Source organism: Scyliorhinus canicula, chromosome 12 (assembly GCF_902713615.1).
Source record: "Scyliorhinus canicula chromosome 12, sScyCan1.1, whole genome shotgun sequence".
Classification (NCBI taxonomy): domain Eukaryota; kingdom Metazoa; phylum Chordata; class Chondrichthyes; order Carcharhiniformes; family Scyliorhinidae; genus Scyliorhinus; species Scyliorhinus canicula.
Genome location: NC_052157.1, coordinates 112286787 through 112311759, shown reverse-complemented (window position 1 = coordinate 112311759; position 24973 = coordinate 112286787). Strand labels below are relative to the sequence as shown.

The following is a 24973-nucleotide window of genomic DNA, read 5'->3' as shown; positions in this document are numbered from 1 at the left end:
TTGTTGTTACAATAAAAGCGACGAATTAAAATTAAAAGGACAAGTGTAACTGAAAACAGAAACTGCTAGAAATACACTCAGCAGGTCTGGCAGCATCAGTGGAGAGAAACGCAGTTAATGTTTCAGACCACCTACGATTTCTGGTTTTATTTCAGATTTCCAGAATCTGCTGTATTTTACTGCTGCGTTATATTCAGTCTGCAGTTTAAAGAAATTTTGCAGATTTAGCAATAGATTTATTGCAGCAGCACGCTGCATTTCACATGCAGAAGGGCTGCCATGTTTTTTTTCTGCTCAGTGCTGAGCAGAGCACCACCATGCTACACAAACTAAACAGACCTTTCCGATCTTTTTTCCTATCAAGCACTGGGCTGTAAACTGTCTCAGCGGGATTTGAGCGCACGGCGCCCTGGGAGCCGTAGTCCTCGCCCCCGGCCCGCGGCAGGGCGTCGAGCGGCCGCGCCGCCGCGCCAGGACTACAAGTCCCGGCCGGCTCTGCGAGCGGCGCGCATGCGCCCCAGCTTCGCGCTGGCTGAAGGGAACAATAGGGAGAAGGCGCCGTCAAGCTTTGTCGGCTGAGCTGTAGTTCGAGTGGTGCACAGGATTTTAATTTCGGAGTCACAATTCCCCCCCCCCCCCGGATCCGCCTTCCCCCAGAGGGAAACAAAAACATTTCTCTGCCCTCCCCCCACCCCGAGTTGAGGTAATTGGCAGCCGTTGAAAGACCTTCCGAGCGATCACTGGGATCCGCGTCCTTTCATAATTTCTTTCCTTTCTAGAATTTTCCATCGGCGGCTGCTGGGAAATTTTCGGACTGTGTGCGCGTCGCCACTTTTCCTGTGAGTCGGGATTTTCCTGCTCTTTTTTTCTCTTCAACACACTTGGGGGGGGGGGGGGGGGGGGAGAGAGAGAGAGAGGAGGTCGAGATAGCGGCTTCGTCTCTCCATTACATGTGCGTGCGGGAGAGCGTTTAATCGATGAAAGGTTGTGTGAGTGTGAGGGCGAACCGCAAGCGGCGGCTTTAACCGGAACGTGTTGCTGGCGCCCGGTGCGTGTGGAGAGTCGGTGCCTCTCTGCAGTGAGACTCCGCGGGCTGCTGTACCGCAGCAGCGCACGGCTGCTCTCCCCGACACGACTCCTGTGTCCTCGCCGATCGCCCTCTGGTTACAATCGCGCGACTTGGGCAAATAGTCGAATGGGAGACGGGCGACTCAGGATTTTCGATTTTTTAATTTATTTAATCAAAGTGGGTTTACTTTCTGTCGGTACGGCGGCGGGATACACGCATCGATTTAATCTGCTAAATGATTATTGGGGAAATCCTGCGCCTCGGCATTTATTTAAGAAAAGAAAACGTTTGAAGAAACATTTATTTTTGAGCGGTGATCGTGCCCTTCCGACTCGGCAGGCTTGGTGAGACCGGCAACTGTGCAACGCGCCCATAATAAGTGCTGCTGCTGCTGGCTTTAGCGTCAACCTAACTTGTCGGGTGTTGACGGGCAGTTGATTTGACCAATGGGCGTTCCGATATTTGGCAGCAAACTCCGCGACAGCCAATCGCCGGGCGGGAGGCGGGGCGTCAGTAGTAAGTTAGGTTGAGGGAAAAAAATACTGCAAAAGGGAGAAGAAAGTCGATGGCTCATAAAAGATGGAAGACTGAGTCGTGGTGATGCGATCATGTTTTCGCCGATTGTTCTCATAGTATAGGATCTTAATACATTCGGTAATAGATTGATAACGAGTGGCTTGTACCGTGGCCTCTTTTTGTTTATATTTGAAGCCTTCAGCTGGCAAAATTACTGAGTACGTGTTTCATTGAAGAGCACAGTGAGTATTTAACTGTTACAGTAAAGCTGGACTGTATGAGACAGTTAAATCGAGGGCAGAAATACTGGATTAATATTTTCCACAAAATATGTTTGTAGATGACCTAATTAATTTCTGAATTTTGTAATCTTCAACATTTATGTACCTGATTGTTGCAGAGCAAAATCCCAAGGCATTTGACAAAAAATAGGAGTTAGGTTGGTTTTGTGATAACTAAGACTAGACAAATCCTCTTTGAATATTAACGTTAGGAAAGTGCAGTAGGAAGGGAGTTTTCGATTGAAGTACATTGATCTTTGGATGGAATCCAGTGGCCTTGTTGTGTCTGAGGATCTTTTTAAGGTGGTTGAAACTCTTGGGATGCACTTTTTTTTTTGTTTCCAAATCGTTCATATCGGTGTGCAAATTATATGTGCTGTTTTTTGTTTTCTCCAAAGTTAGAAACTCCTGATAAGGCTACTTTTGAGTGAGTTGCATAACTAATTTTCAGTGTGAACAACGGTAAGGTGTAATTGATTCCCTATAGAAGCATTCCATTTCTAGAGGGAACATAGGAACACTGGTAGTAACAAAAAATAATTGTCTCTACTAAAGGAGAAAATCAAAATAATTTAGACAACAAAAAAATGTTGAAAAGTTAACATGATTTAAAAGGGAAAGTCTTCCTTGACTAACTTCAATCCGTGAAGTGGTAACAGTTGACATGGGTAGTGCAGTAGATGCAATATATCTAAGTTTTCAAAGACCTTTGGTATGGTACTATGTAAGAGACTAAAGAATAAGGTGAGTGCATGCAGAGCTAAGGACCAAGTAGCAGAATGAATAGTTGGGAAAATGACAACTTAGAATTGCGTGTAATATATTTAGGTTTTCAAATACCTTTTGATATGGTACATAAGAGATTAATTAATAAGGTGACATAATTCAGAGTTAAGGACCAAGTAGCAGAATAAATAGTTGAGAAAAAGATAAAATTTAGATTTGTGTGTGAAGGGAAGCTGCTCAGAGCAGGAGAAGGTGGGAAGTGTGATCCACAAGGGTCAATGCTGGGATCACACTGCTATTTATATTAACGATTTATATTTTTGAATCCCCAAAAATTATAAGTGGGCAAACCTAAAATAAATAAACTTGCAGATTGGGTACATGGTTGGAAATGAATTTGAACATTAGATACTTGTGCATAGAACACTTTGGTAAGAAAAAATGTTCACATAATATTGTAGTCTAAATGGGGTAGAGGAGCAAAGGGATCTGGGAGTACAATACTCAAATCACTGAAGTTGCAATGAAGGTCAAAAGCAAACAAAATACTGAGGTTTATTTCTGGAGTGATAAGATTTAAAAAATAGGGAGGTTGTGCTCAAGCTATATTGAAATTTAGAACACACTTTGAAACCTGTCTGTACACCATATCATAGGCTGTAAAGTGCAAAAGGACGTAAGATTTACAAGTATTAGAAAGAACTGCAAAGGTATACCCACCAGGAAAGGATGAATAGGCTGAGTTTCTTTTCTCTTGGAAAGAGAAGGCTAATGGGTGACGTTATAGCAGCCTTTTATGAAAGAGTGGATATCGAAAGATTGCATTTGTAGGGTTTAGCAAAACTAGATCTTGACAGAAGTAAGGAATTAGGAAGAAATGTCTTTACCCAGAGAGTGGTGGGAATGCGTAATATGCTACCGGAGAGAGTAGTTGAGCTGGGTGTGCACATGTTGGAGAATGGAATAGGTTAAGCTGAGAGTCATTTAAGAAACGTTGGGGGGGATGGACGTTTTGGACCAAATGTCCTGTTTCTGTGCTGTATATTTACAAATTTTTTTTTTTTTTAGAGTACCCAATTCATTTGTTTTCCAATTAAGGGGCAATTTAGCATGGCCAATCCACCTAGCCGTCACATCTTTGGGTTGTAGGGGTGAGACCCACGCAAACATGGGGAGAATGTGCAAACTGCACGGACAGCGACCCAGAGCCGGGATCGAACCCAGGTCCTCAGCGCCATGAGGCAGCAGTGCTAACCACTGCACCACCGTGCCACCCGTACTGTGATGTATATTCTTATATAATCCTGTGTAACATAGGACAGGGGTTGGCCATTTAGCCTGTTATGCCGTTCAATTAGACCAGCCTGATCTGTGATCAGACTTTGCACACCTACCATCCATTGCCCCATATCATTTAATACCTTTGTAGAATTAATGATTGATCTGGCATCAATTGCTGTTGGTCCCAAGTTTCTTTCATCCTTTGTGGTTCCAAATTTCCTAACTTTATACCTGACATAACTGGCTAATACATCTGCTATTTGGCTATGACCCATGTCTTTGATTCCCCAGCCAACCAAAATAATTTCCTTTACTGCTGATCTTCTAAATTCCAGCAAATAACAAACCTAGTTTGTGTAATTTCATCTGGTAATTTAACTGTCATTTTGGTAAAAACTAAGCAGCATTCCCTTCAAGGTCATTATATCCTTCCTAGGATGTAGTACCCATAGTTGAATCCGGGTGTGATCTGGTTAAGACTTTGTATGGATGAAGCAAACTTCTAAGCCCTGTATTCTCGTCCACTTGATATAAAGCCGGCATTCCAGTAGCATTTCACATTTCTTTTGTACCTGTCCATGTGATTTTGATCATTGTGCTTGAACTCCTAAGCCTGGATCTCTACTGTTTGTCACCATTTAAATCACACCCCGTCCAGTGTGGATGACCCTCACATTTCCTACCTTGAAATCCATTTGCCACCATTTTGCCCAGTCACTCAATGTATTAAAATCTCATGCTTCCATCTACACTGCTTGCAATATCTTTGTGTTAGCAGAATTGACAATGGCTCCTCTTGTGGCCTAGTAGTATAGGTCATTGGACTGCTAATCAACAGACCTATAGCAATGGCCTGGGTTCCAGGCTTGAATCCCACCACAGTAGATGGTCGAATCTGAATCCAATATGTAGCTGTATTACATCATCTATGTCATAAGTGTGAATAGTTGAGGCCCCAATATACATCTTTATGGGACCTGCTAATCATATCCTTCCATTTACCTTCTGGAAGTCCATACAAATAACATGGGAGAAATGATTTTAGGTAGCAAGCATTCGAGAGAGAGAAACTGAAACTCGTACTTGTGAGTGCATTGCCACAGGGCTCTGTTTTACAAAGGAACAGAAACTCCACCTGGGGACTTTTGCTGTTTTGTTGTAGCAACTATATAAAGTGTAATTTATGGTGTCTATATTTAATATTTTCCTGAATTCATGTTCACTTTTGATTTTTGTTTGATTAGAACATAGAACATAGAACATAGAACAGTACAGCACAGAACAGGCCCTTCGGCCCTCAATGTTGTGCCGAGCCATGATCACCCTACTCAAACCCACGTATCCACCCTATACCCGTAACCCAACAACCTTAACCTTACTTTTATTAGGACACTACGAGCAATTTAGCATGGCCAATCCACCTAACCCGCACATCTTTGGACTGTGGGGGGAAACCGGAGCACCCGGAGGAAACCCACGCACACAGGGGGAGGACGTGCAGACTCCACACAGACAGTGACCCAGCCGGGAATCGAACCTGGGATCCTGGAGCTGTGAAGCATTTATGCTAACCACCATGCTACCCTGCTGCCCCAGGGTTTTACTGGATTGTTACAGTAAAAGTGTAATCTTGTTCATTGGTTTCTTCCTTGGATCATTTGGGAAATTTTGTTCCTTTTTTAGGTTATTGGTTTCCATGGGGACCGTAATAATATGTTTATGGTATATATTTTGAGGATAAGAGAAGACATGGACATGTTTGGTTTTGCATACCTGTGAAGAAAACTAAACAGGGTTGATAGTGCCGGTTGGCCGTGAGGTTGAACAATTGTGTTTTATTCATAATTCTTTGTAAAAAATACTTTTTGCATTCAGTTTGGACCAGTGTTAAATAATGTACGATCAACAGGCCAGTGATTTAAACAATATACAATCAAAGAACAACACAGAGTTTCAGTGAAATAATTTTTTAATGTTGGATAACAGTGAATCCCCTTCCTAGCACACATACTCACTTTGGTCCAGCAGGCTTTCATACCATCCTGGTCTCAATTACTTTGGAAACATGATAAAACTGGTAGTGAATGCTAAGTGTTTTACTGTCTCCAGAGTTTCATTTATTCCTTCAATGGAATTCTGACATCTAGTAGCTCACACTTGTGTCTTACATGAAATTGCAGCTTAAAGCTAGAAAGGGGTACAGTAGTGTAGTGGTCCTGTTTCTGGATAAATGATCCAGAGGCCTTAACTAATAACCTAAAAGATCACCATGTTCAGATCCACCACTGCAGTTTGAAAATGTTAATTACTACTTGTCCTATGATAGGCTGGGAATTGGGTCTGTATTCTCTGGATTGTAGAAGAATTGAGTAATCTCTTTGAAACATTTTAAGATTCTGAAGATGTTTGACAGGATAGACACTGAGAGTTTGTTTCCCTGGCTGGGGAATTTAGAACACGAGGGGCACAGTTGGGGCAAGGGAGGGGCATTTAGTTGTGACAATGGGAAAACTTTAGGAATATTGGATTCTTAAGTATTGGGCAATTTGAGGGGTTAAAGCCTGGGCTTAAGAGTGCATTTGACTGTAGTGGTCATGTTTTAAAAAAAATCTATTTTGCAGGGCCTGGGTGCATTTAGCAGTCAGAAGATGAAATTGACAAAGGAATGTGTTTTTCAGTGGGGACTAATGGACTGTGGTTTGACTGGGAAAGTCCCTGGGGAATTGATGTGCAGAGATAATTAGGTTTTCAGCTTGGAGAAATGAGGCAATTGTTGGGTGGAGCCAAGAAATGCAGAGAGACGTTTTGAAAAGCTTCAGAGAGGCAGTTTTTGGAGAGAGCTGTACAGAAAGAGGAGTTTAATTCTGATCTGTGTGATGCTAATTCTCTCTCAAAAGAGAATATAAAGCAGGGACGAGGAAGAAGCTGAAACACGCCAGGTGAACCAACATTTTGAAGATGTTCAGCCAGAGTACGAAAGTGTTTTTTCTACTAGGAGTCCAATCCTGTTCCGTGATGCAAGTATTCTATGCCATGCTGATTTTTAAGATCGATTGAGAGCAGTATGTTCCTTTTGTTGTTTAATGGGAAGTTGAGTAGTAGTGTTTAAGGGGTAATTGTAAGCTGTTATTCGTAATATTTTAAGCCCCATTTCTTCATACAATCCTAACTTCAATATTTGTGTGAGGATAACTAATTTATTTGTCGATTCTTTAAAAAAATATATTTTAATTCTCCTTTTTCACATTTTCTCCCAAATTTACACCCAACAATAAACAATAATCAGTAACAAATATTTTTTTAAATAAATTTAAGAGTACCCAAAATTTTTTTCCAATTAAGGGGCAATTTGACATGGCCAATCTGCTTACTCTGCATATCTTTGGGTTGTGTAATTGTTGCAGACCATGTAATCTCATTCCTTTTTATCCTTTCATCTCCAAAAACCTTTGACATGTTTCAAGATAGAAATCAGCAGGTGATGGGGTTATTTCGTCCTCCATGGATTTTGAATGTCGGATGAGAACCTGGCTGGTAGCAATTCCCTATTGTCTTGATAGGACTACAGAAATCGAGCACTTGCTTTTTTAAATGTTTGCCTTTCAAGAGAGTTACTATTTGCAGTGGACCCTGACATAACACCCAGGTATGAATTCGATGTAACAGGTCGGCAGTGCAATTCATATAAAACTTTCCAAAGAAGTGGTCAACTTACAAAATAAGACATTAAGTGATTTGTGGCAGCCATTTTTGTGATCAGTGTATTCTCTTGTTTTTTTTTTTGAACGAGTCTTTAAACAGTTCTGAATTTCTGTAGTTTGCTTGGAAGTTGTAGTTCTAACTCGATCAAAATTCCCTGTCGCTGTGACAGTATGTTGATACCACGGGCCATTAAAATCTCTGAACAACTTCAGGTGGCACTCAGGAGCTGAGCGGCCGCATTAAGAAGAGGCTCCTGCCGGCGGACACAGTTTATGCGAGGTTCACACCCCCTCCCCCCTGACTTTTTTGGCCTTTAGGGGCTAAGGGACCGGCACCAAACCAAACCGGTGAAGAACCTCACAGGACTGCCAGGCAGCCGGAGTGGAGGCATCGAGCCCGGAGTGCGGGCAGTTGGAGCGGCGGGGGCGGAGCCTAACACGAGGCAGTCGAGACGGCATGCCCGAATCCAGGAGTGAGGCAGCTGAAACTGCGGCAGAGGATGAAGCAGCAGGGCTAAAGGCAAAGAGTGGAACAGCAGGGCTGAAGTGCAGAACAGCAGGAGCAGTGAATTGAGGTCAGTGCTTGAAGCAGCCAGAGGAGCGAGGCAAGGCCCAGAACACGAGGCAGCTGAAGGCAGCCTGTACAGGGGTCGTAACACGTTGGGTGATTCCTGGTTGAGGCGTATACGTTTTTTTTTCTTTTTGGGAATTTTTAATGCCCGGTCCTGGGGGCAATTCATGAAGGACTTAAGAACCGGCAAAAAGGCGAGAGATGTCCAGAAAATAGAGGCAGACAGCAGCAAGGAGGTGAGAGAATGAGAGCTTGCCGTTGAGCATGAGGAGCCGCACTGCTTACAGCAGAGAAGATAGCTGAGGTGGTGTCTCTGGAGCTCGAAAAGCAGTTTGCAAAGCATATGGAGGTGATGAGAAAGGAGATGGCAGTGGCGCTGAAGGCGTGGGTACAGGAGACAATTGCCCCAGTGAAGGTAGCTGTTGCAAAGGCGTTGGCTGAGGTGAGGAGAGTGTGAAAATGAAGGAAGTGGAGGAGGCCATGTTGTGGCACAGCAATCAGCTCCCATCGATGGGAGATGAGCTGCAGAGGGTGGTTGAGGCCAATAAGAGGCTGCAAGCAAAGCTGGAGCATATGGAGAATCGCTCTCGACGATAAAATTTAAGGATTGTGGGCCTGCCCGAGGGGGTGGACGGCCAAAGGCCAACAGAGTACTTTGCCAAGATGTTGGAAGAACTGATGGGGGAGGGAGAAGAACCCTCTCGATTGGATTGGACCAAGCTCATCGGTCGCTGAGGCCGAAGCCTAAGTTAAACTAGCCTCTAAGGGCAGTGATCATCTGTTTTCACAGCTATCACATGAAGGAGTAGGTATTGAACTAGGCAAAGAAGGAACGGGAGGTGCAATGGGCGGGTGCCAAGGTTTTTATCTTATCAGGTGGAACTGACAAAGCGGCTTTCAGCCGAGTGAAGGCGGCATTGTACGACAATAGAGTGCGGTTTGGAGTGGTGTATCCAGCAAAGCTAAGGGTGACCTACAACTCCAGAGACTTATTTTAAGACGGTTGAGGCATTTATGAAGGCAGAAGTCTTGGGACGGGAATAAACAGTGGGCGAATGTATATATGTAACTTTGAATAATGTTCCTACTTCATACTGTTATAGAGATTAAAAGGTTTTTGTTCTTTCTAGCTTTGAATAATGTTCTTGCATCATGCTGTTATAGAGGTTAAGGTTGTTTTTTCTTTTTTGTTGCTGTTCTTTGTAGCTTTGAATAATGTTCTTCATGCTGTTTTAGAGGTCAAAGATTTTGTTGCTGTTCTTTGTAGTGGCATTTCTTTTAATAAAAAGCATATATTTGATTTTCTTTCCCTGGGACTGGACGGGAGGAGAGGCCTGAGCATGGGACCCTGCAGTAGCTAACACAAGTTGGCTAGTGAGCGGAGATGTTGTGGGGGGAGGGGCTGCGGACATTGGGGTTTGGCGAGCAGGTTTCGATGGGCCTAGGAGGTGAGAAAAGGGAGGGGAGAGGATCGACACAGGGTGGGGTTTCTTTGAATGGGAATGTAGAGGGAATTCTGGGAGGGGGATGGCGGGTTCGATGTCTACAATGTATAGGGACGGATCAGGCTCAGTGGGTAGGGCCCAAAATTACTATTTTTTTTATTTTTAAAAATAAATTTAGAGTACCCAATTAATTTTTTCCAATTAAGGGGCAATTTAGCGTGGCCAATCCACCTAGCCTGCACATCTTTGGGTTGTGGGGGCGAAACCCACGCAAACATGGGGAGAATCATAGAACTTACAGTGCAGAAGGAGGCCATTCAGCCCATCGGGTCTGTGACCCAGGGCCGGGATCGAACCTGGGACCTCGGTGCCGTGAGGCAGCAGGGCTAACCCACTGCGCAACCGTGCTGCCCCTCAACCTTCCTACTCATGCCGCGGGCCCAAAATTATGATGATGGTGGATAAGCACAGGAAGATTAGGGAGGTAGATACGTAATAGTGACCGGGGCATTGGAAGAGAGGTTGGTGGTGTTGGTAAGCGTGTATGGTCCCAATTGGGATGATGCAGGGTTTGTAAAGAAGTTGTGTGGGGCCATCCTCGACTTGCATTCACATGAATTGATAGTTGGTGGAGACTGGAATATGGTGCAGGAGCCAAAATTGGACAGGTCATGACCACAATCACTTACCCAATCAGGGGGAGCGAAGGCGTTGCTGGGCTAATGGTGGAAATGGGAGGCGTGGACCCTTGAAGGTTCTTGCATCTGAGTGAGCGGGAATATTCCTTCTCTTCAGATCATAAGGCTTATTAGCAGATAGACCGTAGTAGCGACATTGAAAATCTCGAGGCAGTTGCGCCAGCACTTTAGGCTGGGGGTGGGGTCAAGGGAAATGCCGATTCGGGGGAACCACAGATTTGAGCCAGGGAAATGGGGTGGAAGCTTTTGGAGATGGGAGGAGAAGGGAGTCAGGGCACTAAAAGATTTGTTTTTCAGTCTGACTAATGGACAGTGGTTTGACTGACAAAAGTCCCTGGGGAGTTAATGTGCTTTGCAGCCTGCAGAGATAATTTGTTTTTAAGCTTGGGGAGATGATGTCATTGCTGGGTGGAGCAAAGGAATGCAGAGAGACATTTTGAAAAGCTTTGGCGGGGCAGTTTTGTAGAGAAGCCTTTGTGGGACGAGTTGAATTCTGATCTGCCTGGCACTGAGTCTACCATTCTCTCACATTAAGATAGATTGAGAGCTAGCTGTATGTTTCTTTTCTTGTGTAATGGAAAATTGAGTAGAACTGTGTAAGGGGTAATTGTAAGCTGTACTTTTCGGGAAGTTTAAAAAGTTTAATGTTCATAAGTTTTTTTTTCGTTTTAAAAATACCAAGCCTTACTTTTTCATGCCATCAGTCCTGGAGTGAATCATTCTTTCCGCATAGTCTTACAAATAAAGTAAAACATTGGGGTTTTGGTCCAGTATCCTAACCACTGCAGGGGTCTGCTCTGGGATCGTAATAGGTGATCTTACAGAAACATTTAAGATCCTGAGGGGACTTGACAAATTGGATGCTGACCTTGCGGGAGAGACTTAAACTAGGGGACACAGTTTAAAAATGAAAGGTTTCCCATTCAAAATGGAGATAAGAAGCATCATGTCTGGCAGAGGGAAAGGAGGCAAAGGACTGGGAAAAGCGGGACCGCAAAGTGCTTAGTGATAACATCCAGGGCATCACCAAACCAGCAATCCGCCGCCTGTCTCGCCGTGGCGGGGGTCAAGCGCATCTCGGGTTTGATCTATGAGGAGACTCGCGGGGTGCTGAAGGTTTTCCTGTAGAATGTGATCAGGGACGCGGTCACCTACACTGAACACGCCAAGCGCAAGACGGTCACCGCCATGGATGTGGTTTACGCTCTCAAACGCCAGAGGACTCTCTATGGATTCGGCGGCTATTAAAAAAGGGCCCACAATTGTTCACAATTTACATAGATGATTTGGAGTTGTGGACCAAGGGCAATGTGTCCAAGTTTGCAGATGACACTAAGATGAGTGGCAAAGCGAAAAGTGCAGAGGATACTGGAAGTCTGCAGAGGGATTTGGATAGGTTAAGTGAATGGGCTAGGGTCTGGCAGATGGAATACAATGTTGACAAATGTGAGGTTATCCATTTTGATAGGAATAACAGCAAACGGGATTATTATTTAAACGATAAAATATTAAAGCATGCCACTGTGCAGAGAGACCTGGGTGTGCTAGTGCATGAGTCACAGAAAGTTGGTTTACAGGTGCAACAGGTGATTAAGAAGGCAAATGGAATTTTGTCCTTCATTGCTAGAGGGATGGAGTTTAAGACTAGGGAGGTTATGTTGCAATTGTATACAATGTTAGTGAGGCCACACCTGGAGTATTGTGTTCAGTTTTGGTCTCCTTACTTGAGAAAGGAGATACTGGCACTGGAGGGTGTGCAGAGGGGATTCACTAGGTTAATCCCAGAGCTGAAGGGGTTGGATTATGAGGAGAGGTTGAGTAGACTGGGACTGTACTCGTTGGAATTTAGAAGGATGAGGGGGGATCTTATAGAAACATTTAAAATTATGAAGGGAATAGATAGGATAGATGCGGGCAGGTTGTTTCCACTGGCGGGTGAAAGCAGAACTAGGGGACATAGCCTCAAAATAAGGGGAAGTAGATTTAGGACTGAGTTTAGGAGGAACTTCTTCACCCAAAGGGTTGTGAACCTATGGAATTTCTTGCCCAGTGAAGCAGTTGAGGCTCCTTCATTACATGTTTTTACGGTAAAGATAGATAGTTTTTTGAAGAATAAAGGGATTAAGGGTTATGGTGTTTGGGCCGGAAAGTGGAGCTGAGTCCACAAAAGATCAGCCATGATCTCATTGAATGGCGGAACAGGCTCGAGGGGCCAGATGGCCTACTCCTGCTCCTAGTTCTTATGAATGTTTTCTGAGTATTGTGAATCTTTCCAGAGATCAGTGGAGGTAGTGTCATTGAATATTTTGGGGTTGAAGTAGATAGATTCTTTACCAACAAGGGAGTCAAAGGTGGAATGTGGAGTTGAGGCCACAATCGGATCAGCTATGATCTTATTGAATGGTGGAGCAGACTCGAGGGGGGCTGAACAACCTATTTCTTTTTTCCTATATGTTTTTATGTATGTTCATATATTAAAATCCTCTGATTCTGTGTATTTTTTAAATTGGAAGCTAAGTTTGTGAGGTTGCAGATAGGCAACTGGTGTTCAGTGGTTCTGGAGAGGGAAGGAGTTGTTGTGCGCGTATAGTATGTCTGTCCATACTGGGATGTCATCTGATGTTTGCCAGGATCAGGATTCTGGTGTTTTCAGTAGTAATGAGGGCACCAATATTTTTGGCACTGCGATTAGCAACATAGAGAAGTGGGTCCTCCAGAGATTAACCTCTGTAAGTGAGGTGTTGCAATTTAGGTTCTGAAGCAATCTAGTATTTGGTTGCACCCCTTGATTTCTTTAACTGATTACACATTATGGTTTGATATCAGAGCAAAATATCGTGGATGCTCGAAATTGAAATTAAAGAAAGAAAACGCTACAAATACTCTGGTACAGAAGCATCTGCAGAGAAAGAAACAGTATTTCAGGTTGTTGACCCTTCAACAGAACTGGGAAAAGTTAGAAATGTAATAGGTTTAAAGCAGGCGGAATGGTGGAGAGGGGGAAGAACAAAAGGGAAGATCTGTGAAAGAGTGGAAGACCAGAGAGATAAAATTATGAATTAGTTGTACAAGGCCAATGGGGAAGTGGTGATGGAACAAGAAAAGAAACAAAATATGTGCCTGGAGCAGATGTGAATTGCAGAATGATGAACAGCTGCTGTGTAAGACTGAAACATGCTAAGATAAGGGAACAAAATGGGGTCAGCAAAAGATTGGAAATTGTTCAATTTAAGGGTGAGCCTAGAAAGCAATAACATTCCTAATTGAAAAAAATTGGTTTCTTGTGATTGCATTCAGCTTCATTGGTTTGATATAAGAGCAAAATATCGTGAATGCTCGAAATTGAAATGAAAGAAAATGCTACAAATACTCGGGTACAGAAGCATCCGCAGAGAAAGACAGTATTTCAATTTGTTGACCCTTCAACTGAACTGGGAAAAGTTAGAAATGTAATAGTTTTAAAGCAGGGGGAATGGTGGGAGAGAGGGGGAAGAACAAAAGGGAAGATCTGTGAAAAACAGAAAGATCTGTTTGCACTGAGTGCTGAATTGGGTGCATTTGAGTGCTATAGTGAGAGTTTGGTGACTGAGGGATATAAGGGTTCATTTTTATCTAAAGTCTAGTCTTTTATTTAGTTAATTAACTTAAAAGTTGCTGTTTGGTTTAGAAGAAGGTGAATTTTCACTTGGCTTTAAACAAAGGTTCTACTTGCAGCTGGAGCTTGTTAATTAGTTAATTGGATTAGGCCAGTTTTCAGAGGCTAGAGTCACAGTATAAAGGTGAGCCAGCTACTTTGTTTGCACTGAGTGCTGAATTTGGGTGTATTTGAGTGCTATAGTGAGAGTTTGGTGACTGGGGGAGTTAGGTGAGGAGGGAGCAAGGTCCTCCTTTCATATTTCATCAAAGACCGAGAAGGGAGCCGGGAGTTTACAGAGAGTACAGCTGACTGGGAGCAGAGTCAGAGGGCGGAGTTCCAGTTGGTCCACCGGGCAGCTACATTCTGTAAGGTAAGAGGGGATGGAGGCGAGGGCAGTTGCATGCTCCTCCTGTAGGGTGTGGGTGGTGAGATGTCCCTGCTGACTACACCTGTTGTAAGTGCCCCAATTCCAGCTCCTCAGAGACCGTGTTAGGGAGCTGGATGAACTTCAGATCATCCGGGAGGCAGAGAGGGTAATAGAGAAGAGTTACAGGGAGGTAGCCACACCCAAGGTACAGGACAAGAGTAGCTGGGTTACAGTCAGGGGAAGGAAAGCGAACAGGCAGGCAGTGCAGGGATCACTCGTGGCTGTTCCCCATCAAAACAAGTATACCGTTTTGCATGCTGTTGGGTGGGGGGAATGACCTACCGGGGGAAGGCCCTAGTGGCCAGGTCTCTGGCACTGAGTCTGGCTCTGTGGCTCAGAAGGGAAGGGGGAGAATAGAAAAGCAATAGTGATAGGAGACTCAATAGTTGGGGGAATAGATAGGAGATTCTGTGGTCGCGATCGAGACTCCCAGAAGGCATGTTGCCTCCCGGGTGCCAGGGCCAGGAATGTCTCTGATCGAGTCTACAGGATTCTTAAGGGGGAGAGTGAGCAACCAGAAGTCGTGGTGCGCATAGACACCAACGACATAGCTAAGAAAAGGGATGAGGATCTAAAAAGTGATTTTAGGGAGTGAAGTTGGAAGTTAAAGAGCAGGACAAACAGAGTAGTGATCTCAGGATTGCTACTGGTGCCACGTGCAAGTGAGGCAAGGAACAGAGCGAGTGCAGCTGAACACGTGGCTACAGGGCTGGTGCAGGAGGGAAGGTTTCAGATATGAAAATGAAAATCGCTTTATTGTCAGAGTAGGCTTCAATGAAGTTACTGTGAAAAGCCCCTAGTCGCCACATTCCGGCGCCTGTCCGGGGAGGCTGGTACGGGAATTGAACCGTGCTGCTGGCCTGCTTGGTCTGCTTTAAAAGCCAGTGATTTAGCCCAGTGAGCTAAACCAGCCCCTTGTGTTCACGGAGGTGATCTGCTACACTATGCACAGGAAAACACATTTGCATTTGTACTGAAACAATGATAGCAAACCAAAGCTAAAACTCTGCCCCGTACATAAGGACCCAACTGGTTTCAATCTCGCGGACCCCCCCAATTTTACGCCTTCCTCCCCAACCAAACGAGTGACCAACTCTGGATTACGTTAGAAGAAGTCTAAATTCAGAAACCAAAAGTAACGGAAAGTTTTCATCTTCACGGTGACATCTTTCGGTCCATCACTAAGGAATATTCCTCCAGTACTGATCGACATCACAAAAATAAAAAAATACTGAATCAACATCTGTGGATCATTGGGATATCTTCTGGAGAAGGTGGGACCTGTACATGAAGGGCGGATTGCACCTAAACTAGAGGGGCACCAATATCCTGGTGGGAGGTTTGCTAGAGCTCTTCGGGATGGTTTAAACTAGTTTGGCAAGGGAGTAGGAACCAGAGCTATGGATCAGAGGATCGGGTAGCTGTTGAACAGGCAGAAATAGTATGCAGCAAGTCTGTGAGGAAGGATAGACATTTGATAGGGCAAAGTTGCACTCAGTGAAATGGGTTAAAGTGTGTCTTTCAATGCAAGGAGTGTCAAGAATAAGGGAGATGAACTTAGAGCATGGATCAGTACTTGGAACTACGATGTTGTGGCCATTACGTAGACATGGATTTCACAGGGGCAGGAATGGTTGTTAAATGTTCTGGGGTTTAGATGTTTTCAGAAGAATAGGGAGGGAGGTAAAAGAGGAGGGGGAGTGGCACTGTTAATTAGGGAGAGCACCACAGCTGCAGAAAAGGAGGTAGTTGAGGAGGGTTTGTCTACTGGAATGTGTATGGGTGGAAGTCAGAAACCAGAAAGGAGCAGTCACTTTATTGGGAGTTTTCTATAGAACCCCAGTAGCAGCAGAGAGATAGAGGAACAGATTGGGTGGCAGATCTTGGAAAATTGCAGAAGTAACAGAGTTGTTGTCATGGGTGACTTCAAGTTTCCTAATATTGACTGGAACCTCCTTCGTGCAAATGGTTTGGATGGAGCAGATTTACGGTGTGTACAGGAAGGATTCCTGACTCAATATGTATATCGGTCGAGTAGGGGGGAGGCCATATTGAACTGGGTGCCCGGCAACGAACCAGGCCAGGTGTCAGATGTCTCGGTGGGAGAGCATTTCGGTGACAGTGACCACAACTTGACCTTTACCATAGTGATGGAGAGGGATAGGATCAGACAGTATGGGAAGGTATTTAATTGGGGGAGGGGAAATTATACTGCTATTGGACAGGAGCTGAGGAGCATAAAGTGGGAACAATTGTTCTTGGGGAAATGCACAACAATAATGTGGGGATTGTTTAAGGAGCACTTGCTGCGAGTGCTGAATAGTGTTGTCCCACTGAGACGAGGAAGGAATGGGAAGGTGAAGGAGCCTTGGATGACAGGAGAAGTGGAGCTTCTAGTCAAGAGGAAGAAGGAAGCTTGCAAAAGTTGAGGAAGCAAGGATCTGACTCTGCTCTAGAGCAGTGCTTCTCAAAGTGTGGTACCCGTACCGGTGCCGGTACGCGAGCCATCGTCTGCCGGTACTTGAGTGTTTCCAGAAAAGAAAGAGACAGTAATCCTGGATTGGCTTATTTCGCTCACCGGTCCCTGGCACATTGAAAAAAAAAACTGCCGGTACTCCACATCAGATAGTTTGAGATGCACTGCTCTAGAGGGTTACAAGGTAGCCAGGAAGGAACTCAAAAATGGATTGAGGAGAGCTAGAAGGGCGCATGAAAAAGCCCTGACGGGAAGGATTAGAAAAAACCCCAAGGTGTTCTACACTTATGCGAGAAATAGGAGGATGATCAGAGTGAGAGTAGGGCCGATCAGGGATAGTGGAGGAAACTTGTGCCTAGAGTCTGAGGAGATGGGGGAGGCCCTAAATGAATACTTTGCTGCAGTATTCACTTGAGAGAGGGACCTTGTTGCCCATGAGAACAGTGTGAACCAGGTTAATAGACTTAAGCAGGGTGATATTAAGAAGGAGGATGTGCTGGAAATTTTGAAAAGCATCAGGATAGATAAGTCCCCTGGACCTGACAGGATATACCCAAGGTTGCTACGGGAAGTGAGGGAGGAGATTGCTACGCCGTTGGCGATGATCTTTGCGTCCTCACTCTCCACTGGAGTAGTATCAGATGATTGGAGGGAGGTGAATGTTGTTCCCCTGTTCAAGAAAGGGAAAGCCCTGGGAATTACAGACCCATCAGTCTTATGTCTGTGGTGTGCAAAATATTGGAAAGGATTCTGAGAGATAGGATATATGATTATTTAGAAAAACATAGTTTGATTAAAGATGGTCAGCATGGCTTTGTGAGGGACAGGTCATGCCTCACAAGCCTCATTGAATTCTTTGAGGATGTGACGAGACACATTGATGAAGGTCGGGCAGTGGATGTGGTTTATATGGATTTCAGTAAGGCATTTGATAAGGTTCCCCATGGTAGGCTCATTCAGAAAGTTAGGGTGCATGGGATACAGGTAAATTTGGCTGCCTGGATACAGAATTGGCTGGCCGAAAGAAGACAGCGAGTGGTAGTGGATGGAAAGTATTCCGCCTGGAGGTCTGTGACCGGTGGTGTCCTGCAAGGATCTGTTCTGGGACCTCTGCTCTTTGTGGTTTTTATAAATGACTTGGATGAGGAAGTGGAAGGGTGGGTTAGTAAGTTTGCCGATGACTCGAAGGTTGGGATAGTTGTAGATAGTTTTGAGAGTTGTTGCAGGGTACAACAGGACATTGACAAGATGAAGAGCTGGGCTGAGAAGTGGCAGATGGAGTTCAACCTTGATAAATGTGAACTGATTCATTTTGGAAGGTTGAATTTGAATGCAGAATACAGGGTTAAAGGCAGGATTCTTGGCAGTGTGGAGGAACAGAGGCATCTTGGGGTCCAAGTACATAGATCCCTCAAAGTTGCCACCCAGGTTGATCGGGTTGTTAAGAAGGCGTATGGTGTGTTGGCTTTCATTAACAGGGGGCTTAAGTTTAGGAGCCATGAGGTTTTGCTGCAGCTTTATAAAACTCTAGTTAGACCACACTTGGAATATTTTGTCCAGTTCTGGTCGTCTCATTATAGGAAGGATATAGATGCTTTGGAAAGGGTACAGAGGAGATTTACCAGGATGCTGCCTGGACTGGAGAGCATGTCTTATGAGGAAGGATTGAGGGATCTAGGGCTTTTCTCACTGGAGTGAAGAAGGAAGAGAGGTGACTTGATAGAGGTGTACAAGGTGATGAGAGGCGTTGATAGCCAGAGACTTTTCCGCAGGGCGGAAATGGCTGTCACGAGGGGACATAATTTTAAGGTGATTGGAGGAAGGTATAGGGGAGATGTCAGAGATAAGTACTTTACACGGTGGTGTACTGCCAGCGGAGGTGGTGGAGTCAGAGACATTAGGGACTTTTAAGCGATCGTGGACAGCAGTAAATTGAAGGGGTGTAGATTAGATTGATTTTAGATTAGGATAAATGGTCGGCACAACATCGTGGGCTGAAGGGCCTGTGCTGTACTGTTCTATGTATGTCTATGTTCTATTTTCTATTGGAACACTGCAGTAGGCTGCAGAGATGTCAGTGTGAGAGAGGTACTGTTTCTTGTGATTACATTTAGCTTCATTGGAACACAATAGTAGGCTGAGGGCAGAGATGTCAGTGTGAGAGCAAAGTAAAAAATTAAAATGACAGGTGACTGGTAACTTGGGGCCACGTTTGCAGTTTGAACAGAGTTCTGTGAAGTGCTTAATCCACCCGTGTTTCATCGATCCAATTATAGAGCAGAATGCATTGAGCAGCAATTACAATATACTAATAGTCATTTGGTAGTACAGAGCGTGAGTACTGCTGAAAAAGAAACACTTGAAGTTTTTGTCCTTCATTTGTCAGGGCAATTTTCAAGAATACCAAATGTAAAGGGAACATCAATTTTATATTTTGAGAAGAGAGTGCTGATGGGTTGAAAAGTGGACTCTGGTAGAGGCATTGCCGTGGAGAATTTACCACTTAACTAATGAATCACAGTTAACTGCCAAGCTTGTTTAAATTCAAACGGGTGGGTTGACGCTGGTCAAGGTATTTCGGTATTTCCCTGAGGAATAAACCAGAGAATGGCTGTCACCTATTTTGTTTAGTTGAAACAGGCACAAAATAAGCAACAGCCGATGTCTGGGTCATTTCCCAGGCACTGCCTTGACCAATCTGAGTCAACCTGCCTGGTTTGAATTTAAACAAAGCCTGACAATTAACTCAGTCATCTGTTTTAAGTGGTGCATTGCCACGACCAATCAGCACTCTTCTCGTGAAGTATAAATTGTTCCCATTACATTTAATATTCTTGCAAATTGTTCTGATGAGTGAAAGATGAAAAGCTTCTACAAGTATCTTTTTTCAGCAATACGCATTGTACCAAATTAAAGTGTTTGAGGCCTTGGATTGTGAGGACATTGGTGGTAAAAAGCAGGTGTTGCATCACCTTTGCTTGCATTGAAAGGTGCATGGAAATGCGGGAGGTTGTTGGGGGTAATTGAAGGTGGACCAGAGTTGCAGAGGGAATGCTCCCTTCGGAATGCTACAAGACGAGGGGAAGTGTTTTTGGTGGAATCACCGCGATGGTGAAAATGCCTGAGGATAATCTATTGTATATGGAGGCTGGTTGGGTGGAAGGTGAGAACAAGTGGAACTTTTTTTTTGTGGTTATTGGAGGGGAGGTAGTGAGATCAGAAATGTAGGTAATGGAATGGACACTGTCTAGGGCCTTGTCAAACACAATGAGATGGGTTTCTTTGTTGAGGAAAAATGTGAGAGCAAGGTGGAAAATTAAAATGACGGGTGACTGGTAACTTGGTCACGTTTACAGTTTGAACAGAGGTGTTCTGCAAAGTGTTCAACTTATCCGGCTTTCTTCTATCCAGTTATAGAGAAGACAGCATTGAGCAGCAATTACAATATTATCAGAACAAATGCATTGGAAATTGAGAATGTGGGAAGTGCAGTTGAGAACTGTGGGAGTCGGTCGCCTTGTAGTGAATATTTATTGACCTATCCCCAGAAATGGAAACCATGGAGCGAAGAGGTAGAAAAGGACCATGTGAAGGTGAGAGATGCATGGAAATTTGAAGTAAAGTTGAATTTTTCCAGTTCAGGGCAGTTTTTCTAAAGGGCAGGCTTAGATGGTCCCAAACAAGTAACCAGAACAACATGTTTTATTTGGAGGAAGTGGTGGAGTCAAAAGAAAATCGAAGTGCAAGAACAAGTTCAATAAGGTGGATGAGGGACAGAGGTAGTGAATGGAGACAGGCTGAGGTTCCATTCAAGCAGAGAGCACCACGACCGTCCACGTGTGGATGGAAGTGTAGAGCGTTTTGACATCCATGATGAAGAAGAGATGTTTAGGGCCATTAAAATGGAAACTTAAAATAATGGAGGACAGCAGAAGAGTCATAGACGTAGGTGAGAAGAGACTGGACAAGGGAAGGAAAACGTAAGAGTTGAGACAGGAAGAAAGCATAAGAGCTGAGACAGAGTTCAGCAGGGAGGAAGTGGCTAAAGCGATGTCTAACAGGGCAGTCCTGTTTATCAGCTCTGTTTGTGATGAGAAGCAGGTAGAAGCAGGCTGTTCAGGTTTGAGGTTGAAGGCCATGGAGAGAGGTGACAAGGTCACTGGCAACAGGATCTCCAGAGGTGACAAGGTCACTGGCAACCCTGGAGGCAATGTCTTAATCATGATGAGGTTGTGATCCCAAGAGGAGGAATTGTCAGAGAATTGGTGTTCAGCCTCTGCTAGGTAGAGGTCAGTACACCAGATAAGCGTGCCATTCTTTTTGGCAGGTTTGATGATGGTGCTGGACCTGTGACGGAGTTTAGGAAGCGATATACCAGGTTCGTGATGCTTAGCAGGAAAAGGTAGAACATTATTAGCAATGGTGGAACTGATGAATTAGGAGGAAAGTAAATAAATTATGGTGGAGGTTTTCAACACTGGTGGATGTTATGGGATTGAGTTGCAGTGAAGGTTTGCTCCTGAGATTTAGCAATAAATAATGGAATTGGGACCACAATGGGAGGATCTGTCAGCATTGAAAAAGTTGCAGTACTGTAGCGGTGGGGGAGAATAATTTGACAAACAACTCATGATGTTCATGGGGAGAGACTCTGATTGTATTGCCACTTTATTTTAGGTTCTCTCCTGGTCATTGCCTGTTGTGTGGCATGAAAAATACTTTTGTGTTGTACCTCCAATCACCACTTTCACTACGCTTTCCAGGTGGCACACTTGGCTGAAGGGCAGCTGTTCTCACCTCTTCTGGAATTCGGATTTTGTTTTCACATTTGGGTCCAAGCTGTAATGAGGTGATCCTGGCAGAACCAAACTTGAGTACAGGTGGAGCATGTTATTAGTGAACATGATTGATGGAGGTTAATAAGACTTCACTGATTGCAATGCAAGTAGGATGCTTAAAGTGGTAATTGAACAGCTTGGATTTGTCTTGCTTTTTATGGGCTTGTCGTGAGTAATTACCCACATTGTTGGATAGGTATCAGTGTTGTAGACTCCTCCCCTCCCCAGGTACCGTGCTCTAAAAGGAGGCTGACGTTGATGGACTCATGATTATGCTTCGCAAGGGACTCCGTGATTTGTTCTTCCGTACTGCAGTATGGCGGATCGGGAGACACTCCGCTTTTATCATCTGCCAAGGATGTGCAGGATGAAAATCACCTCTCTTGCCAGCTCTCCTTCAGCACAGACGTTAATGATTGGGAGGAGTTTATCAATTGTTCAGAATGGCGAGTTGTCCAAACTGCATCACACTTTGCGTTCCAATGCCTTAGCGATAAAGCGATAAGGAAGTAAATCCTGCACTCCAGATTTCTTTACCTGTGGGACCTTTTATAGGGGTTCTTTTATAGGGTACCTCGTGGGACATCTTGTCCTGTTGATGGATCTCTGTGTCTATTCGGAACCCTGGATATCCGTTGTGCCTTCCCACTTCCGAAATAACAAGAGGTCAAGTCTGTGCTTTTTGGCAAAGTCCACTTGTACTTTATTTGTCAGTTGTGCCACTGGTAACCTTGTTTTCAATACAACATTTAGGAAGTTCCGACTAGCCCTGCAGCAAGCTAGTCAGATTGATTTGTCTTTAGCGAGTACAGTAGTTGAGTTTTCATTCAATTACAGATCGTGGTAATTCTTCAAATCATAATACACAGGATAACATAAGTGATTTAAACAAAAGAAAGATTACGCTAACAAGAGCAAGCAGCAAAGAAATGGGTTTCAGAAATATAGATGGGGTGATTCCAGAATAAGTTTTTCCAACCCGGTAAAAGGAGATTATTATCTTAAGGTCTGGCGTTCTTTTTACTTCTGATTTGCTTTAACTAATTTATAATTCGCTCAATTTGGCCAAACTGTCTGTCCATCCATTTAAGAGATGTATGTATTTAAATATATTGGTGCCAATTTCCCATTCCATCGCCTGCCAATTTAATTATAAAAACATTCTCCCATTAAGTAAGAAAGGTTGGCTTCCATTCAGATTATTGTCAACATTTAGTACCCGTGGGCTTTTTAAAATTTAAAGTACCCAATTCATTTATTTTCCAATTAATAGGCAGTTTAGCGTGGCCAGTCCCTTACCCTGGACATCTTTGGGTTGTGGGGATGAAACTCCACATGGACAGTGACCCGGTGCCGGGATCGAAACCGGGTCCTTGGCGCCGTGAGGCAGCAGTGCTCATCACTGCACCACCTGTACCTGTGGGCTTTTATCTGTAATCTCTACTAGGATGTCCCAGTTGACTTAGTTCAGTTTTATGGACTATGGTAAATGCAGATCACAAATGCTGGAAGAAGCACACTGGCTTTTGAAGATTGTAGAATCTCCATTGTGTTATTTTCCAAAGATCTTGCAAAACAAATCTGTTAAATGTGAAATTAATAAAATGTTGATTTAAAGGCATATGTAACAAAATAGATCAATTCTCCATCTTTTTAGCAGTGCACTGGTTTATAGTAACGGAAAGTGCAAGTGTTCGGCCCAATCAGTTCACGGTGTGACATTTGTGCTCCACTCGAGCCCCCTTGCATCTTATCTTCTATAACTTGCAGCCAATCACATTTATTTATTTATTTATTTATTTATGTCTTGTATGCTTATTTAGCTTTTCCTTAACTGCATCTTTGCTATTAATCTCGGCTCCTCCCTTTGGTAGCAAATTCCATTCTCTCACTCTAGGTAACAAGTTTCTTCTGAATTCCCTATTGGAATTGTTGGTGACTATTTTATGTTGTTGACCTCTAGTTTTTCTCTTTTCCACAAGTGCAAAGTGTTGATTCAATCAAAACCTTTCCTTATTGATAAAGTTCTCCTTAGATCACCACTCAGTTTCTTATTTTAGAAGAAAAATGATCCAGCCTGGTCATTCCCCTCATGGTTCTGGTATCCTCCTTTGTAAATCTTTTGCTGCAGTCTCTATATATCTTCCTTATGATATGGATATCAGAACTACACACCGTATTCTCAAGTGTGATCTAACTAAGGTTTGATAAATGTTTATCGTAGCTTCAATAGTTTTCATGAAATAAGCCTGAGTATTTGTTTTGCTTTTGTTATGGCATTATTAGTCTACTTTATTGATTTTTGTATATTTCTACTTCCAAATTCCCAAGGCTCCTAGATTCTTACCGTTGGTAATCCCGAAGGAACTATCCTTGCCTTCCTCCTATCCACATGCTGCTCCTCAGCGACAGTGCTCCAAAAGCACAGTGAACTTTTGCGTGTATGTTGAAGATGACCAGTTCTACCTGGTTACCTCTTTTCTCTTGACTCCTGCACTGTCTCTAAACTGTCAGACTGTCCATCTGATGACTGGCACTGAATGAGCAGAAGTTTCCCCATATTATGTTGGGAAGTCTGAAACCATTTGTTCTTGGTCTCTGTTCCACACTCCGTTCCCTCACTGCCGACCACTGCTTCAGCTTATCTGTTGCTGAAATCCCTATTCAGATCTTTCGTTACTTTCTGGTTGTGTAAGATTCCAATAATCTTATACTAGAGAGGATTAATAACACTAAGAATTGGAGGTACATGGTACCACATGATGTGGCAATCTCTTGGCTCTCAATTGCAGCCTGTTATCTTATTTTCAACGTCACAGCTGTTGCACCGAGCACATTTGTCACATAGGAAAATTATAGGAAAGAAAATAAGATCAGTGTTTGCTTTATAGTTTAAACGGAATCAAAGTTTCATCTATTTTTCTTGTAAGTTGTGACTCAATTGACTTGCTGCTGATATCTTTTTTTCTTCTAACTTAATCAGTTTAATTCTTAGCTGATTAAAGGCACATGGGAATTTGCTGTGCATTTTATAGTACACCCATGCATTGTCAAATAATTTGCAGCGTGTACTTGCAGAATACCATTCAGATATGCATTTATTTGAAATATTTTTAAAAATCTGTTATACGCTCAGCACTGTCACAAAATGGTACAATGCTATTAAAATGAATATTGTTTTTACACAAGTAAAATCAAACTGCCATGTATTTTGTAAATCACCTGGGCAGCAACTAAGAGAAAGGAAGGATAGGGAACAGGGTGTTCTTTACAATTGATACATTTAGTAATCACAACCCTGGAGCTG

General features: G+C 43.6%; 1 protein-coding gene across 13 annotated transcripts in view; it reads left to right on the top strand.

The window, feature by feature from the left end:
• The first annotated feature begins 553 nt into the window (after positions 1 to 553).
• The window catches only part of LOC119974673 (general transcription factor II-I-like), a 195368-nt gene continuing 170948 nt past the window's right edge, over positions 554 to 24973 (top strand). For 9 of the 13 annotated variants that reach the window (XM_038813763.1, XM_038813762.1, XM_038813770.1 and 6 more), the window contains exon 1: positions 963 to 984. In XM_038813763.1, the coding sequence (XP_038669691.1) occupies positions 978 to 984 (7 nt within the window). In that variant the 5' untranslated portion in view covers positions 963 to 977. Of the gene's footprint in view, positions 840 to 962; positions 985 to 1394; positions 1414 to 1622; positions 1828 to 24973 lie in introns of those variants that run through there. The other 4 variants (XM_038813765.1, XM_038813764.1, XM_038813767.1 and 1 more) reach the window with 4 other exon arrangements.